This window comes from Marmota marmota, unplaced genomic scaffold (assembly GCF_001458135.2).
Source record: "Marmota marmota marmota unplaced genomic scaffold, marMar, whole genome shotgun sequence".
NCBI classification, from domain to species: domain Eukaryota; kingdom Metazoa; phylum Chordata; class Mammalia; order Rodentia; family Sciuridae; genus Marmota; species Marmota marmota.
In genome coordinates this window covers 17772834-17793612 of record NW_025999932.1, presented here as the reverse complement: position 1 = coordinate 17793612, position 20779 = coordinate 17772834, and the positions used below count along the sequence as shown (strand labels likewise).

At 32.4% G+C, this 20779-nt stretch overlaps 1 protein-coding gene across 2 annotated transcripts in view; it reads left to right on the top strand.

The window, feature by feature from the left end:
- Positions 1-20779, top strand: part of Gpc5 (glypican 5) — a 1301425-nt gene that overhangs the window by 238030 nt on the left and 1042616 nt on the right. For both annotated transcript variants that reach the window (XM_015484160.2, XM_048800753.1), the window contains exon 3: positions 6471-7165. In XM_015484160.2, the coding sequence (XP_015339646.1) occupies positions 6471-7165 (695 nt within the window). The remainder of the gene's footprint in view (positions 1-6470; positions 7166-20779) is intronic.

Below are 20779 nucleotides of genomic sequence, written 5' to 3'. Positions count from 1 at the left end.
ATATATATATATATATATATATATATATATATATATATATATATATATATATATATATATATATATATATATAAATTCAGAAAATTTTCTTTCGGAAATAGATTAATCACGGAACTTCTTATTTTTGGGGTGATGGTGGTGGTGCTAGGGATTAAACCCAGGGGCACCTAGCCACTGAGTCATGTTCCAGACCCTTTTAAAATTATTTTGTTTTTTAAACAAGGTCTCACTAAGTTGTTTATGGCCTCACTAAATTGCTGAGGCTGGCTTTGAATTTGTGATACTCCTGTCTCAGCCTCCTGAGACACTGGGATTACTTACACACATGCACCTCTGTGCCTGGCCAGGGAACTCATTTTTTATAGTTTTTTAATGCATTGATTATAGACAAACTGTCTTGAAGCTGTGTAAAACAGTGCCCCATCATTTATTCTAACCCCAACTCTAACCTCTCTAGTACTTATATATCATAGTTTTTTATTTGTTTGCTTTTATATTTTCTTTCCTACTCCAAAGATAATAAACTTTATGAGACAGAAATTTGTATGGCTTCCTTAGCTCTTGCTTTAAGGTCTAGAATAGGTATTCAAAAATCTTGGTTGAGCCCTCCATGGTGACGCATGCCTATAATCCCAGTTGCTCAGAGGCTGAGGCAGGAGGATTGCATATTCAAAGCCAGCCTCAGCAAAAGTGATGCAGTAAGCAACTCAGTGAGATCCTGTCTCTAATTAAATACAAAAATAGGGCTAAGGATGTCACTCATTGGTCTAGTGCCCCTGAGTTCAATCCTCTGTACCCTTCAAAATAAAAATAAATAAATCTTGGTTGAATGAATAAATGGAGGACTAAGTTTAAAAAATTTAGATGTGAATACATTGAAGAGGGAACAAGCATTGTGTCAATGGAAGTAAAAAATATAGATCATTTGATTTCCTTGAGATATCAGCAAGAGAAAAAATAAATGAAAGATTTTGTTTATTTAACTAAGGGAGACCCATGTCTTAGAGTGTGAAAAGAACAGAAAAAAAAAGAGGACAAAGAACCAATGAAAAGGGGTATTGATTTATTTGTTCTGTATAAAAGTAGAAAATTATATGAATTAGTAAGAAATAGCTCTATATGGCTGATTTGCATTTTCAGATTGCATTTCTGAGTTCATGTTAAAGACTATCGGAAAATTTGATTTTAAAGTCTTCATTTCACAATAATTTATGAAATAATCTATCATTAGTTGTTTGGCACTGATCTTTATCTGTCACATAAGAGTTTAATGGAGTTAAATTTTTTACTAAAACCTATATTGATTTTCAGAAAATAAATGACTATAAAATTATATTAGAAATAAGTTTGATGCACTATGATAACTGCATTAATGAAGAGGGAAATGAAGAAGAAAAGTTGAGAAAGCATTTTTCCATGCAATGCTTGCCTTAGAAGACTAAATTAATTACCAGTATGCTAATTCTTGGTGATACAGATTAATATTCCACTATTTATTTGTATAGATGACTAATTTCTGAAGAATTATAAATCATATGGCATAACATTTAAAAAATCATTAGATTAATATTCCAGAGAACTTTTATTACATATTTGCTTTCTGAAACAATTGAAGAAGTATGCAAATATAAGGAATGAATTTGATATAAACACTTCCAGGCTGAAAAATGTGTAATTCTTTATTTAATATGCATATCTTCAGAGTGTCTATAATGGTCTTTGGGTGGTTCAAGTGATTATTAATGTGAAAGTGTTAAAATCATTGGAAGGCATTTTTTTTAAGTAGATGGAATTAATACTTATTTTAATATACATAGGTTAAAAACTTATTGAGAAATTACTCTTACAGTGATGTACCTATCTGTTCATCTATCCATAATTTAATGCACAGGGATACATAGTGTCAGGAACAAAATAAGTTTGAAGTAGCAGAGTAATAATGAAATATCTGTTGCATTAATGTAATCTGTGGCTTGAGAATTATAATTGACAAAATATACACTCACTCTGAAAATTTTTCTTCAACCTAGATATACATTGTAAAATCATCTGATTATCCATGGTTGATATGATTGATTTAATCTTTTTCATCTATTTCATTTCTGTATTTGAGAATATCTGTGGCCTTAAATTGTAATTGACACTTCACATTTTGTATTTAAAAATGTTTATATATCAAAAATACTAGGAAGTATGAAGAGTCATAAAATGTTATTCATGTCATGCTGGAGAAGTTATTGTAATACTTATTTCATGATTGTTACCTTTTGGGGTCAATTTTATCTAAAACCAATAAAAGTCTTACAAATATTGTTTCTTCCATTGCAAAACATCCCATACATACGAATATTTACTGAATTTGTGATTTGTTAAATTTAATTTAAAATAATTATCACAATTCTATCTACAGTGTTTTATTTAAACTTAAATTCTTGATTTATGTTTCAGTAATCATTGGTAGGCATGATAAAAGATCATCAAAGGGAATATGGTCTGGAAAAGTGGAAATAAAATTTCCATTCTTAAGTATTTTGTCATGAAATTATCACAGAATGTTAATGCTAAAAATTAAAATAGATTCATGCATTTTAACTTCATTCTTTAGTTCGATTACACATAACTGATTTTATGTATAGATAAATTAATTTCCCATAAAGCTTGGAGGAATTATATTTTTTGTTCCAACAGTAACTAGACTGCAGCCTTTTATACTGCCTACCACTCAGGCATTACAAGGAAAGCTGGAAATTATTCTGTCTTGATAGATTACTGGAAGGAAGATCTTATTGAAATTGTCAATGACAAACCCAAAAAGAATTATTTTTTTGTAGTCTATTATCTAAGTTCCTTAACCAAACCTGGTAAATGTTTCTGTTTATTTTCAAGATGCATTAACTATTTTAGCACTTGCATAGAATGCTGCTAGTAATATATCTAGGCTGAAGGATGTTTCATATATATTAAATCTTTGAAATAAAAGGTACAGTTTCTCTTTAATAACTAAGTAGATATACAAATTATTTAGCACTTAACCTAACTTGGATTTGTAAGTGCTGATTTTTTTTTATGTGGAATGTTCTTTTTCACTCCAGCAAATAATATTTTGTAATTGTGAATGTATAAATTCCTGCTAATACACTATGTTAATTTTATAAAATGGAAATGCTCAACTTTTTGGTAAACATGTTATGAGAACAAAGTGATGGATTTTTAGATCCAGAATTAATACAAACAATTTGTTTTTATAAATTCAACTCCTGATTTTATCAACTTTTTGTAACCAGTTATCAACAAGATCTTCCAATGGCTGATTTATTAGATTGTTCATTTTTATAGGTGTTTATATATTCAATTTTTTGAAGAGACTAGGATGGAAATACACAGCTAACATATGTTTAGGTAATTTAATTAAAGGAATGTTTCAATATCAGATTTAATACAGTTTGAAAGCAAAAAATCCAATCCTTATATTTTAGTGAGTGAATAACATAATGAAAAACTATCATAATAACTCAATTTTTAAAATCCACTTTTTTGTTTAGACATTCAAAAAATAATCAGAATATTGATATTTGGCAATATATAATACTTCCTGCAAAGGGTACTGAAATCAGTACATATTTATGAAAACTAAAATTTTAATGGGGATGTTATTAAAGTTAAAAAATTTCACATAATGATTCTTATAATCTTTAACTGTTTTTTGTTATTTTATTTTAGAGAAAGAATAAAACTAAATCAGAGGAGAACTAGTCTAATATAAATACCATCAGAACTGCAGACTTTGTCCAGAAATTTATTTTTAATTATAATCTCAAACACTAATCAAAATTAGTTTGATGCCAGTAGTACAAAGTGGACTTAAGACATAATGATATCTGGAATTACTATACTCATTTTTATTTTGAATGGATACTTCTAAATATTACATTCTCTTTGATGTTGCTTTAATAAAATAGTTATTTTGTAAAACTTATAATTATGGTTACTGAAAGATAAGTTCCATGTATTTTTAAGTCAGTGTGTTATACATTTAAGTGTGTTATATATTAAGAATTTATAAAGAAACATTTTACTTTTGACTTCTAAAAATTTCACATTGGAGCATCATTTAGAATTAGCAAACATCAGATAGAACCTTTGTATTACTAGGGTAAGCAACATTCAAACTTTATTCCACCGAGAATAAATGGCAGGTATCTGTTAAATAAAGGGCACTTTAGAAGCCTAGTGGAAATCGTGTAAGAGTGCATGTAAGAAAGAGACAGAGTACCTTTTAATTTGTCCTTTTTTATCTTAGAACTTAATTTGCTAACAGTGCTGTTTAACTGTTACTGGTAAACAAAATCATTTGTGACCTACCTCACAATTAATAGCCACACACAAGCAATTAAGGAAAAGTAGCCTATATTATGGAGAAAATTATAAGTTTGGAAATTTTGCTTTAGCCAGGTGTGGTGGCACACTTCTGTAATCCCAATGGCTCAGGAGGCTGAGGAAGAAGGATTGAAAGTTCAAAACCAGCCTTAGTAAAAACAAGGTCAGTGAGACCCTGTGTCTATTAAAATACTAAATAGGGCTAGGGATGTGGCTTAGTGGTTGTGTGCCCCTGAGTTCAATCCCTCATATCGCCGTGCCCCCCACCAAAAAAAATGAAATTTTACTTTAGTTCAGACCACAACCGGTCAATCTGGTTTCCTCTTGTGGAAAGTACAAAGTATAGTGGCTGAGTTTGCAGCTGAGAAGCCAGAGGAAGGCTTGCTTACCTACGCTATAAGAGCAGAGGACATTTGGCCACATTTGTAATTTCAGTGTTTCAAACACTAGCTGGATTGAAATAATCACCTGGGTTGCTTATTAAATATATATTTCTGGACCAAGACAAACCTGCTGAGTTAGAATTCTCAAAGCAGAGGCCTGGTAATCTGTATTTCCCCTACTGCAGCCTCATGATCAGGTCAACTGGGCAAACTTGGTAGTAATGCTGTCTCATTTGGCAGAGATGCCAGTCAAAATTAAAGCCTTCAGTTACCATCTCGTTTTTATTGAGTTGCTAGTGTGTAGTCAGTGTAGTGGGCACTGGAGATACACAGATAACACATGAATCCTAACCATCTAGTTTGTAGTGCTCTGTTAAAACAGTTGCTGTAGCCTGTAAGAGCTGTTGCCTTTGATTGCAGGGTAATATATATTGATACATCACCCTAAAACCTGGGACCCAAAAATAATCTATCTCCAGGCAAAATAAGAACACAAGAGATTGTTTTGTCATATATTTGTATTCTTCATAAAAATGTGTTTTTTTAATGTCTTGTTTTGGTGAGGATCATGTGGTATATTCATGATACAGCTACTTTATTAGCAGCTCTCCCTGAACCTCTGTTTTTTATTCTTTCATTTTATTTTATTTTTTACTGTTCTTCATTTCCTTTTATAATATACTTAAACAGAAATTTGCTTCCCAAATTATTTTGTGGTCTTTTACAGCCTCATAAAATAACTATGAGATTGGGGCTAAGGGAAATCATTTTATTGAATATATTCTTAATTAATTATGATTTGATACAGTCTAGTATCATTGTTTAGGCTAATTATAATATATAATTATTGGTATAGCCAATACTTAATGCTATAATTTGAAACACTATTTTAACTTCCTGATTATTCTAATCTCCCATTTTTAGATTTTTTTTCTTTAATTTGTAGCTAAATTATTCTTTTTTTTTCCCTCCTGAGGAAAAACTGATTTGAGAGCATCAGTTAAGTAAAAAAAGAAATTATCCCACAGTAAAGTCTTTGAAGATAAGATGATAAAAACAACAGAATATACCTAATAAGGGGTCACAATTATTTACTATCATCAAATAATGTCACTCATGGTTTTCCCACTGTTTAATGAGGTGTGATAATTTGCAGGTAGTCTAATAATGAGAGATTTTACTTTTTAGTTTGAGCATGTTAAAAGGTCTGAGGATTGTTAGGTTTTCCTTTGGAGTTTAGCTTCTCTTTGTACCAACTAGTGTGTAATCTACTAGCTTTCATTCTGGGAAAATAAAAGATGATGAAAGTACAGAAATATAGTGGGTTGGAATTCAAGTATTTAATGTTATCATCTTTTGTAAATAATGAACTCAGGTTATGAAATACATTTATTATTAGTGGGTTATGAATGACTAGAGGAAATAGTAAGAAACTACCTTTATATGTAACTTGTTTTTTAGTTCTGTACTTTTTATCAGACTTTGATTCTAGGAAACATGTCAGTATGAATCTTGTATGTTGCACGTAATGACCATGGTTGTCCAGCCATTATCCTTGGAAAATTAAAGTTGGTTTAGTAGATTGAGAATTATGGTAGATCCTTAAATTAGTTATGGTACATTAAATTCATTTACTGTCTGGAGCAAATGGATGAACAGTTTTAAAATGAATATTAAATCTTTTCATCTTTTACCTTTGCTGTGTTACAGAAACCCTTGAAACTCTCATCAGACAAGCAGAAAATTATACCAGTATACTTTTTTGCAACACCTACAGAAACATGGCCTTAGAGGCTGCTGCTGCAGTTCAGGAGTTCTTCACCGATGTAGGGCTCTACTTATTTGGTGTGGATGTTAATCCCGAAGAATTTGTAAATAGGTTTTTCGACAGTCTTTTTCCTCTGGTCTACAACCATCTCATTAATCCCAGTGTGACTGACAGCTCCTTGGAATACTCGGAATGCATCCGCATGGCCCGCCGGGATGTTAGTCCATTTGGTAACATTCCCAAAAGAGTAATGGGGCAGATGGGAAGATCTCTGCTGCCCAGCCGCACATTTCTGCAGGCCCTCAATCTGGGCATTGAAGTCATCAACACCACTGACCATCTTCATTTCTCCAAAGAGTGCAGCAGAGCCCTCCTAAGGATGCAGTACTGCCCTCATTGCCAGGGCCTGACTCTCAGTAAGCCCTGTATGGGATACTGCCTCAATGTTGCCAGGGGCTGTCTGGCCCACATGGTAGAGCTTAATCCACATTGGCATGCATATATCCAGTCCTTGGAAGAGCTTTCAAATGCAATGCATGGAACCTATGATGTTGAACACGTGCTCCTGAACTTCCATTTGCTTGTAAATGATGCTGTGATTCAGGCTTACCTCAATGGACAAAAACTAGCAGAACGGGTAAGCAGTCATGCCATGCCTCCTGTCTCATTTCTCAAACATTAACCAGAACATCATAAATTTAGTTGATTTAGCATATCATTATGCAGTTTAAAACAATGGCAGTTTAACAAGTATATACTTTAGGAAATAGTAGGAGGATGCATGGGGTTGACATATTTGATTCGGTATATTATATTTTATATAACATCTCAAAATGTTGATTGGTAAAAGTACCACTTTTTTTCCTAAGCATTAACAGCCTTATCAAAAGTTTAGTTTATTGAAGTGGCAAAAACTCAGGTTCTGAATTAAGAACAGCATAGATTTGAATCTGCAATCAGCAATAATTACCTTCATGAAATTAGGCAAATCTCTTATGCTTTTTGACCCTCAATCCTTATTGATAAATATGAAATAGTAATACATAATTTCTGAAATATTCTTCTTTGGAGATAAGTGTTTTCCTGGTATAGTATCTACTACTGAACAAATGGGTAGTTATTGTTAGAATTTCAGAGGTATTCATCTATACTGTAGAAAACATCAGTTGTGTATCCATGAAAGTAAGACTTGATATCCATGTGTTCAAAGTGTTTCTTTAGAGCCTCTTCAGGATCTGTCAAAGTGATAGTGTGATGATTTTTTAAAATGTGGCAAATGTGGCATATATACTGTCATGCTGTTTTATTTCTAGTAGACTTGAGAATTTTTTGAAACAGAATCATCAGATCAAGGGATGTAAGAGTTTTCTCTTTCTCCCACATCCATAGAATCATATTCTTAAATATTCATAGTCTTCCTTAGTAATGGTTCTCACGTCCCATACAATAAAGAGGACATGTTGCTAGTGGTTTCTCCTAAATCTTTTCCCCTAAAATGATATTATACTCCCTAGTACCAAGAAAAAAGTGTTTCCCTACCCTGGTACTGATTTACTGAATTAATAAACATTCTCATCATGAGCTCTATTTCTCTGTTCTTTTAATTTCTGATAGAAATTGGACTTGAAAAGCTTTGTGTTTAACTGCTTCCTTCCCTTGTTTTCCTAACTCTCAGGTCTGTAGGGCCTGCATGAGCCAACATGATACCTTTCTGCACATTAGAGCTGGCACCATCTAGGTGGATGCAGCAGGTGATGTGGTAGAGTGAGCTGGATTTCATATGCTCCCTACTCCATGCAGCTGGGTTACCCTATCCAATGAACAGGATTCCTAACTTCTTGTAATAGTCAGGTCGCTTCATCCTTTCTCATCGCTTATGAAAATCAAACATGAGCCAGAACCTCTAGAAGGGATTTAAAATGGAGGTACAAATGAATCCTGAGATTTCAAGTATTTCCTAGTTAGGGGAAATAAGCATTTAAATGCAGGGAATAAAATGTCCATATTGGGATATCAAGTATCTTCACAAGGGAAAATAAGCATAAGAAATCTAAGTCCAGATTTAGATCATTAATTTGGGGTATGGCATTTAAAGTTTTATGTCAGAGCATATTTATATGTTTTATGTCAGATATATATATATATATATCCTCTTTGTTATTTTGACCTTAGAAAGACTTTTTGAATTCTTAAAATTCGTAACATTAAAAATGATATCTTTTTCCTATTATAGAGGCTATGTCACAAAGGATTGTAGTAGATAGGCATGTTTTCACATACTTTGTTTTCTTCCTATTTGTGATCGGGGTAAGCTACTAAAACTGTTGGAGCCTGTTTTGTCCTGTGTGAAAGGCTGGGAGGAAGTAGTGGTTTAAGTGGGGCCAGCCCTGCACAGATCATGGTGAAGCAGTTTATTTTAGTATCTCAAAATATTAGAATCAAGTATGGGCTTTATAAATAAGTTTTGCATAGAATTTTTATCACATGAAACTTTTTGGTGGATTTTCAAAGAGCACTCTTTTTTTTAAAGCAAATAGTCTGATTTCATATAATAAATAGTCTGATGATTATCTTGAAAAACATCAATCATTACTAATAAATTGTAGATTCTTTTCTAAGTAAAACAACTGAAATCTTTTTTACTTATGGGGAAAGAAAAATAAACTAACTATAAGTTCCTTGAAAATTGACTCATTAATATTTATTTCTGCCAACTTCAAAGTGATTTATAAGCTGTTTATCAAGCTTTGATAACCAGTTCACACATCAATGAATCTAACAAATTCAAAGTAAATTACGGAAGAGCCAGCAAATAATGACTTTCTCACATTCCCAAAGCAATCTGTGAGATCAACTACTTCCAAGTCTAGTTCTCAGTAAATACATATTTCCACTTTAAGAAATCCATAGAGGTAACCTGATATATCATATGTATGTTGGATGAATTTCAACTGGAAAAAAAATGTTCTCAGTTTCTTGAGAAAGTTGTATCTTATATTTGGAAAAATCTTCTAAGAAACAAAAGCCAATTTATGAGAGACTGTGTGTTAATTTTATAGTTATAATTTTATAGTCAGAAACTACTTAACTTTGTGTTCCCATTCCCCAAGTACCTGTTTAAAAAAAAAAAAACTTAGGGAAGGGAAAGTTGATTTTGTTTCATTGTTTCAGATCGTGGTGGTCCAATTCCATTGCTCTGGACCCAAGTTGAGGCACAATATCATGATAAAGGGTGTGGTTTAAGAGTGCTGCTCCATTTGTGGTGAACAAGAAGCAGAGAGAGGCAAAGAGAGGGAAGGGGAAAGGGGCCTCAGGGAAGAGACACCCTTCCAGGTCAGGTCACCAGTGATCCAGTTCTTCCAGCCATGCTTCACCTGCCTACTGTTACCCCCAATCTATTCAAAGTAGGATAGAACGATTAGTTACAGCTCTCACAGTCCAGTCATTTCACCTCCAAATATTCCTGCATTAGCACAGAAGCTTTTGGGGGACACCTTATATATAAATCTATAACAAAAACAATGTCAGAAAAAAGTAGGGATTAAAAGTACAGGTTATAGTGTCAGGATGGATTTCACATCTCTCTGTACTACTTACTAGCTGTGAGTTTGGCTATCTCAGTATTTATTCTCTTAGCTTTGATTTCCTCTTTGGTTAAGAACACTTACATTATAGATTTCTTGTGAGAATAAAATGAGCTTTCATGTTCAGATCAGTTTCTCATGCATAATGTTTAAATCCTATAATTATTATTATACTCTTTATAAATGCTTTATTGATTTTTTGGTATTATAAATGCTCTAAAAGTAAATATTCCTTTTTTAGGAGTACAGAGCTTGAAAGAAATATCAATGATATAGAGCTCAAAAATATCTGTATTTTTTAATGATCTGTTTAAGTGATTAAAGCAAATGATTGTAAAGATTTTTCTTGAATGAGAAAATACTGGAGTATTTAAAAATATTATTTTTTTACATACAGATCATTCTCTTGCTAATCATTTATCAATTTTATAAATAAATTATTTTTGAAATTATATTTTTATTATACTTTTTATTAATTATACTTTTTATTAATACATTTAGTATGACATTTGTTATAATTTAGCAACTTATTAAAGGCACAGGAACACAGAATTGGTATTAATTTCAGTGTTTCAACATATTCTAAATGAAACAGATATTATGAGGAAACTACTGAATACTAAATCTAAATAATTTCAGAAAATCTGTAGTAGGATAAGAAACATAATTTCCAAAAAGAAATATCTAGCTCTATTTTTTGTTTAATTTATTTTCATCTCTTTTACCTATGCAGTATTAGTAGACATTCAACTTGTTGCATCCAGATTACCTTAGAATCAGTTTCAGTATATGATTCACTTTAAAATAATCAATCTTATCAAAATTGAGTGAAAGATTGTGCACACTAATGAACTTTAATTAGCTGTTAAAAAATTGAATATCTCATCATTTCCTCTATCTGTACAAACATTTATCTAAATCTCTAAAAATTATAGTAAATATTCTTGTGTTTTTATATAAAAATTAAAGGAAAAAATAAAATATAAACTTTAGATTAATTAGGGCACAGCACGTATTTTTTTCTGATTTCTACAATGTTGTATACACATTCCTAAAATATCCCTGTGTGAGGGATTTTTTTCAAAAATTTTGCTTATGGAACAAATAAGATTGGGGGAAAATAGTTGAAATCTCAGTTTTCAAAATAACCCAATTAAATGTAATGCCATTGCAGTTTTAGATGGTTTAAATTGGTTATCTTAAACATCATATTCTTTAATAAATATCTCACTTGAACTTAACAATTATGGGGTTTCCCTAGTGACAGTCAAAGTAGTGCAGTGTGGGGCTTTTGAATAATGAAGATGTAGTAGAGCCTATCTGTGTTTGCAGGCTGAGACATTTTCTCAGTCATAAAGCTGGTAATCCATTCCCCCTAGTGATCTGATGCTCACTTATACACAAACATATGCAAATTATCACATATAATTGTAAGAAATTTACAGCTTATTCTGTGAGGCCACAGGCAGAAGTATAAGGATCCCTGGGTTAAAGAAAGGACATCTTTATTCTTAGGGCGAAATAAACCAATAGTAGAGTTAGTTCCTTCCATCTTAGACTAGCATTTAATTTCAAAATTGAGTGTAAGGTGGATTGTGCACACTAATGAATGTCTGCAATTATTTTGAAATTTACATTGGATATATAGTATGTAGTGTGTTCTTTTGGCCATGCTATATATTGGAATACACACACACAAACATACACAGACACACACACAAACACATACAAATGCATATGCACATACATAAAGAGGCAGGATCAAAATGAACGAAATAAGTAGAATCTCTAGGATACTCCAGGATCTATGCTAAATAAAAAGCTGAGAAGATATTATTTATGAAACAAATTTTTAAGAGCTCTCATTTATGTATTTATTGAAGTACATATTTGTACTTGACTGCTATAAAGTAGAAGATGGTGATTCAAGGTTTTATATCAGCTACCTCATGGATAATGTTTGTGGGTGGTTGGGCAGAACTCCATTGATATTTTCACATTATGTTGAAGATGTAATTTTTACCTTTGCTTATTTTTTAAAAATTTATGTAGTTGGTTGAAGTTCAATTTTTAATAATTACAGTGCTCTAATGAACTGGCCTTTCTGAGAAATGAGGCTGGAACTAGACAAAAGAAAAGGGAAATATATAAGAATTAAATTAGTAACAAGGGGGAGAAATATAAACTTCTAGGGAAAGAGAGATCAGAATGAATCCAATTAAGGTGGGATGACCAAAAAAAAGAGAGAGAGAGAGAGAGAGAGAGAGAGAGAGAGAGAGAAAGAATTCTATAAGCTAACAAAGAAAAGGAAGATGAGAAATTCATCCATTACAACTCACCATTCTACACAGAGATCACCTTGCAGGGTTTTCTCCCAGTAATTTCTGGACACTAAATAGTGATAGGAATCTTTTCTCCGTAAGAGGCCATCTTAAGCATGTGGAGACAATTGGTGGTTTCTCTCTTCAATGCTAGACTAAATTTGTTTCTGTCCAATATGGAATGAGGGTTTTTCTGATTAGAGATATGTCAGAGTAATTTTATTACACATTGATTTTTTTATTCACACAAATATTGTAGTATATTAATGTTATTCTATAATGTTTTTAGCCTCTGCTGGTTGTTTATTTTATTTTTTATTCCATGCCTGATTAGATATGAATTCTTTACCTTTTGAAGATTTGTCCCTAGCACATGTGGATCACTGGGCTGTTAAGGTGGTGGTAGTGTGTGGATTCAAATTAGCCCCAGCCTCTTCTGAGGATGAAGTGATTGACAGTAGTGAAGGACAGTCAAAACCACATATCACATATGAGGCAAGTCAAAACTTGTTTAGGAACACATTACAAAACAGGCTTGAATAATTTTTGAATAAATATATCATAGAACTTTGAAAATTTTATATGATTTAATTGGAATTTTATCTTTCTGGAAAAGATTGTGGCATGATTTGGTAAGGATCAATACTGAAAATTATAATTCTTTATATATAACTAATTTCCTTAAAGAAGAATTATTGTCTTGTGAATAGCTGAAAGTATATAAAGAAGAATCTGGTTGAAATTCTCCCAGAACAGTGTTCCACTATGTTTGTAGACAACTCCAGTTGTTTCCATCTTCTTTCCTATCTATACATCCCTATTTCAATCTAAAAGTGATAAAGGTAAAATAACCACTTAAAATTTTTCTCAATTTTTATATCAAGTATGCTTTGGTTGTTGTTAATTATTAAGGTTCCTCTGAACTGACAGAGCTCTTATTATTCCAGTATTATGAGCTTTTTGTCCCACAATATTGTTATTAAATAATAAGTATTTAATAAATACTCAGGGATGCTGTAGAATTTTTCTGAAATAGTATCTTCTTCAATTTTATAAGAATGTAGCTCTTCACATGCATCACTAATGTTTTCAACTGCTGTGGAAATAGTCTCTGCTACTTTTGTGGGTAAATTCTCTTTAAATAAGATATTTCATAAAACTTGATGTGATTTTTTTTTACAGGTTAAATTTGAACTTTTAAATTTTAAAATTATTTTTAATTGACAAAATTTTATATTTTAATGCATAACACTGTGAAATGGTTATATTAAGCTAAGTTTTCCATTGTCTCACTTATATTTTTGGTAATGAGAACCTTTACAGTCTATTCTCTTACAGTGTTTGAGTATGTATTATTATTAGTTATGGTCGCAATACTGTGCAATAGATCTCCAGAGCTTATTCCTCCTGTTTAAATGGAACTTTGTATGCTTTGAACAACATTTTCTATTTCCCCTCCCCACACCTCCAACTCTGGAAGCATTATTCTGTTCTCTACCTCTATGGTTTCACTTTTTTAGAGTCTAAAAATAAGTGAGATTTTTGTCTGATTGAGCAAAAAAATATTGTTTTACTTATGTGAAAAATAGTAACCAAATAAATCTAACATTAGAAGAATATTTCAATGTAAATCATGTAACTAAAAAGTCTAAAGGTATAGATAACTAAAGGACTGACTTTATCTCGTTTCTCATAAATGTTATCAGAATTCTTCTTTCCTTCCCAATGAAGTTTTTATGTACATGAGTTGTTTCTCAGGCAACTGTTCCCAAGTGATAGTAAGATAAGCCATTATATTACAAGGCTCATCCTCTCCTGGTTTAGCAAGAACAAACAAACTAACTAACAAAAACAAAACAAATGAACAAAAAAAAACTGAACCTATTTTCCATTGCTAAAATCTAGTGAAGTTCTATGGTAAGTTTTTGTGTGAATTTTGCAACTTTTTAGTAAGTTTTTGTTGTTGAATTACCATTGGAATATGGTGAGCTTTTAATTCATATTATGTTTAAAATCACTTGATGTTATATATGATAAGTAGCCCCACATTTGAAAATACTTGTAAGATGAAGATATAGGCTGAGGCCAATAGAAGAGCAGAGACTGAATCGACTTGGGCTGGAAACCAGAGCAAGTTTCTGATAACCTGGATGACATATTTGTGCCAGTAATCCTCTACTGCTGAGTTATAAGAGCAAGAGGTAATTGAGAATTTATGTAAGAAAATTAAGGAATGTACTACACAAGACAAAGATGAAGTAGACAGAGATTGGCAGGCATCTTTGAGGATGCTCAAGAGAAACATGCAGAGATAAAGAAGCTGGTGCTTTAGTGCATTGAGCATCTGTTCTTATCTGGGGAAAACCAGCAACTTTACTAACAACTTCATTGCTAGTTCTTCAGTGAAGTTTCTAATGCCTCAAACTCACATGTGGTTTACTAATGCCAATTTACCAAATGTTGAAAGTTTTGTGTTGGCCATGAGAAGATCTCATAGTTATTAACTTGCTTTGAGTATTTTTGACCATATGAAAGGATCTCTAGAATTAAAAATCTATTGGTATTTTCTTGATATTGTTACATTTATGATGTTTAAGCTTAGACAAGCAAGCTAACTAACCCTTTAGTTTTCTCAGAAAGTTTATCTCTATCATCCTATCTGTGCTAAAATTGTATAAGGTTAGTGCAAGTGATTTAAGCAGTACAAAAGTTTTTAAAAGTTGTGCTAATTTTTGAGGAAGTTTTTAATAACTGACCCCTATTTATAGATTTCACATTAAATAGAATATCACACTAAGGTGGCTAAAATTCAACGTTCTACATATTATATGTGTGTGTTGAATACTATAATTAGCATCCCAAAGTGGGAAAAAATTTATACATTTAAAAGAAAATGTGTATAATTTGCAAGCAGAAAAAGGAGAAGAGAAATTGGGAAGTTTTTTAAATAGTATGAAAAAATGTAAATGGTGAGAGACCAATTTATTACATGAAATGTATCAAATAGTAAGGGCTCTGTAGTGCAGGAAACTTCACAGAACTAAGGTATTTATTTTGATTTTTAGCAGTTTGTTTGCTGTATATTGTTTTACTCTGGGTGACCCTAGTTATTTACTCAAAGTTCTCTTATATCTAAAAACAAAAGAGAAAATATATTAAGTATATTCTTATGTTCTAGCTCTTTGCTCTGACTTTGGGCCTCTGTCTCTTCCTGCAGCCTATGTTGCATTCCAAATAGACATTCTGGGGCCATATTCCCACCTTGGAGCCATGTGTGGGCTCGGGTGACTTTGTGTGTCAACCAAGAGTCCTAGAGTGTGTCCCTAGAGGATGAATAAATGGCAAAAACAAAAATGGAAATGAAGGGTATAATTTATAATAATAAAGGATGCAACCCATAAAGAATATCAACTAGTTAGGAATGCACCAAATAGCAACAACATACAAGTCACAATAAGTTAATAAAAACACCATAGAAATAAATACAAAAATTCAAGATAAGGGCTGCATGTGTCAGTCAGTGGTAGAGCAAGGGCAGGCTTAGCATGTGTAAGTCCCTGGGTTTAACCCCACTCATGCACATGCAGACACACACACACACACACACACACACATGAAAGAAAGAATGAAATGAGAATAAAACATAGTAGAAAACTGAAAAATATATAATTTCAAGATTATAATGGAATTACTGGAAACATTTGCTTTAAGTTCAGAAATAAGACATTACTGTTATATATTAATTAATGTTTACATGGAGGCAGTGTTTAAAATAATTAGACAATTCTTACCACTCTTCAAGGAAAGCAATAGGCAAAGGGTTTATTTAAATATACATTCTTCTTGGGCTGGGGTTGTGGCTCAATGGTAGAGTGTTTGCCTCACATATGCAAGACCCTGGGTTTGATCCTCAGCACGACATAAAAATAAATAAATGAAATAAAGATATTGTGTCCAACTATAACTAAAATATTTAAAACAAACAAATAAATAAATAAATAAACATTCTTCAAGGAAGGTCTGCAAATGGCCGATAAGCATATAAAAAGTTGTTCCACATCAGTCTAGATACATGCAAGTCAAAACCATAATGAAACAATGAAATACCACTTCTCACTTCATAGGATGGCTATAATAAAAAATATAGACACTAACAAATGTTGGTGAAGTTGTGGAGAAATTTCAGTACTCGTACACTTTCAGATTGCTTCAGGGAATGTAAAATGGTACAGCAACTTTGGAAAACAGCTTAGCATTTTCTTAAAATGTTAAATCTAGAATTAACATTTAACTCAGAAATTTCACGCAAGATTTTATATACAATATAATATATATGTCCACAGAAAGTATAGATTGATTGATGATCATCATAACATTATTTATAAAAGTCAAAAATGAAAATTGAGCAAATGTTCATGGAATGTTTTGCATTCATGGAATGAAAATTAGTTGGCAATAATAAAGGATGAAGTACTGATACATGCTATAATATGATTAGACAGTGAAAAAATAAGTAAAAACAAACTTGGTGACTGTAGAATTTTAGAATTTACTTGAGCTGACAACCCCAGACTGCAAATGGTTCAGGGTCTATTGAAGGGCATCAAGCAGAAAACTTTTATAAGGTTTTCATCACAGAAATTACTTGAATTGGTTAAAGTGGCAACATAGTCTTAGAAGTTAATTGGCCATTTCTGATTGGTAAGATTAAGTTTCTGTTTCCTAGGAGAAGAAGTGTGCTGAGCTGGGTTCCTGGGTTTTTTTTTTTTTTTTTGCATAAAACCCCAGAAGGCTGGAGCCTCCTCAATCCATTTGCCTCCCAATTAATTATTTTGAACACATCTTATGTTCAATCAGTCTGAAAAGACCACATATTATATGATTCTAATAAAATGTAAAATCCACAGTAGCAAATCTGCTAAGACAGAAAGTAGTTCAGTGGTTCCCAAGGGCGGGGGGCACAGAGGAATGGGGAATGACTACTAATATACTGTGAGTTATTTTGGGGTGGTGGTAGAAATATTGTAAAATAAGATGTGGTTTTAGTAAAATACACATAATACAGTAGAGTTACAAAAATGTTACAATGTATAATTTTGAAAATTGATTCTTAGAGTTAGAAAACCAGTCTATTCCAGTGAATAATTTCTAGTTGTGGGTTCATTCTTTTGTTCTTTTTGTTGGCACACTTTCTTGAGGCTTTGGGAACTCTAGAGGAACAATGTGTCTTTTCATTTGTCACCCACAATGACACATTAAATATATTTTTTGAAACATTTTGACTTTAATGTTACAAGGTCCTTCAGAGAAAAAAAAATCCTCATATATTAAAATGTTTGTTCTCCCCACAGATGGTAAACTTTCAGACCTTGGAAAACTTTTTTTTATCATTTAAAAACGTTGGGGGGTCAGATAAATTAAATGGGAGGAGGATCTCATTCATTCAGTCAAGCATTCAACCGATAAGCATTGAGTGCTTTCCATGTAGGAGGCACAACTAGACATTGGGTGCATGCCCACTGGGCATGCTGTTGCACTGTTGGAACTTAAAATAGGCTAACTCACTTTTTAATGACCTCTTTAGCACTTCTAGTGTATTCTTCACACAGAAGTCCGAATAGTCTTTCCAAAATACAAAATAGATGGTGCCTAAAGTCTTCCAATGGCTTCCTTTGACCACAGAATAAAATCTAAAAGCTTTATACTGATCTTTAGTGATATGTACAACCTGGATGCTAGACCACTTTACCCTCAGCTAATGATCCCTCACTGTAACCAGGCTGGAGTGCCATCCTCTCTCTTGAATCTTGTTGTTCCTCTGATTAAAATAGTCTTATCTTTGACGTTCTCCTTGAAAGCTTTATCTAATCTAATGCTACTCCTTATTTTTATCTCATCTTAGATATACATAGCTATAGGAAATTTCCTTGATTTTAGAAGCAAAGCATAGGTAACTTTGTAATATATAATCATAGTACATAAATAGATATATTTATAACACTGTACCTTCTGTAGAATTTTGCTTGCATGCAGCTATGCATTATTTGTTTACATTTTGTATTGAATTTTAGGTGCCAGAAGAGCAAAGTTCATTACTTGCACTTATCACTGTATCTCTGCAGTCTAAGTCTTGATATATGGGTTTTACAATTAATATCTATTAATCAACTGAATAAATCTGACCTTTTTCATGTATTACCTAAACTAGGAGAACTGACTCCAAATTGATCTGTTGCCTCCATCTTGGCCTTCTTCATGTCTACATGAAAGAATCCAAATTCAGCATGGTGTAGAAGTCCTCTGTGTGGGCCTACTGGCCCTATTCATCTGTCTGGCTCATTCTAAGTCTCCTGATTTATCCTCTTTTCTTATGAGTTCCTATCAAAATACATGTAGTCCTTTACTCATTCCACTACCCCATGTTGTCTGAATATTCTCCTACCAGGTCTACCTTACCAGTGAAGCTGGGAAATTGTCCAGATAATTCATTGAGTCTTCTTAATCTTTTTGTCCCCAGTACTCATTAAAGTGTCTGGCAATATTCGTTGATCTGAAATGACCTCAAACTCAACAGTAGAAGCTTTTTGATTTAATGTACTGAATTAGATTTAATTTGTCATTTACAGTTTTTCACTGAAACTTAAATTACTAACATTTCATATCTCCCCCGAGAGCACAGCAAGACAACTGTGATAATCTATGATTCTTTTAATGAATGCACAAAATATTTCCATTTAAATTTTTATACAGACACTTTGGCATTATTAATATTGTATCTGCATTTATCTTAAGTCCAATCAAAAATCCTATTTATCAAATTAACTTATTGAAACTAAGGACAAGAGAAAAATAATGAACAGTCAAAGAAAATCATGATAGAGGTTCTTATAATTTGCCGTAAATAGTTCTTGGAGTGGTCCTACAGCAAGCCTTCCAGCTTCTAGTTCTCAGCCCAGGAATGCAAATGTCAAGTGTTTGGACTTTTCCATCTCACTTCTGGCTTCCAGGGCAACCAGAGCTGTCTGGGATGCTGGAGGAGCACAGTCTCCACTGACAACCTAAATGCTCTTTAGATTCTACAAGCCTATTTCTGATTCACAGAATCCCAGTGGTTCATCAGAGGAATTCTTAAAGTTACTTTGTGCAGTTCACTAGTGTTCATTTAGATTAGTAGGTATTCTTTGAAAAAAGTGTTACATGGTCTTCAGTCTGAGGGAAACTCTGTATAATTCCCATTTCCTAGAAAAATATTGCAGGTTGTCTTATGCAAATTATGTGTCAAAACCTCTAATAATTTTTGCCTAGATATCTATTAACTATATAGAATGTTTTCCATTCCTGTTTAACCAAGAAAACCATTTGGGTCTGGACACCTTATGGACATTTTGCTAAAAACACTTTGGGAAATGCTGCTCAGAGGTATGTTTCATGATTTCTGAAGTGGTAATTCTCCTAACCAAGCTGTATTTGGGGGCATTGTGCACAGGCAAATTACTTTCGGGGATATGAAAGGCAAAGTAATGTGGCATTCTTCCAGGTAGCTTCAAGTTTAGCTAGAGTATTGCAATTGTGATCCTCCTCAAATTGGTCCCCAACATCAGGGAAAGGATATATTACTTTAAAAGTTACCATGGGCTCTGGAATACAGTTGAGAAATGGGTTTTCTTTGAAAAACACATGTGCATTTGGTTAAATTAGATTTTTCCCAGGTGAAGCAATGTGAAATCAGAACTCAACAGTCTATTGACTTTTAAAAGGTGGTCTTTTTCCGTAGAGAAATATGACTCCACACAGCTGAGATAAATATATTTGTCTGAATGATATTTTTCTAACCCACTTTACTTAATTTTTCACCCATATAAACTGAGTTTTAATATTCACAAGGACCATTAAGATAAATTCTCTAGCTAACAGATCATCTGATTCCCACACCTCCTTGCCAACATTTGATAGTGTCAGTCTTTAAAATATTTTCTATTTGAATGGATAAGATTGTGCTTTGAAATTCACAAATGAACATCAAGTTTTAGTCAGCTTTTCTGTTTGTTGCCTTCATATTTTTTTCTGTTACTTATGTATCATATTCTTTTTCATTTATTTTTCTCACTAGATTATTTGTCTTGGTTTTTCTAATATTCTGAACAATAAGCGTTTGTCTTATTAAATATGTTGACATTATTTTCCCAGGCAGCAGTGACTCTTTTCACTACCTTTATAATTTCAATTTCAGGACACATGACTATCATATTGAATGACAGGTATGGGTCAGTAGATTGAAAATAAATTAAGGTAGAAAGACTTTTAAAAGTTCTGTAAGTAGCAAGACACAATATAATTCTTTGAGAA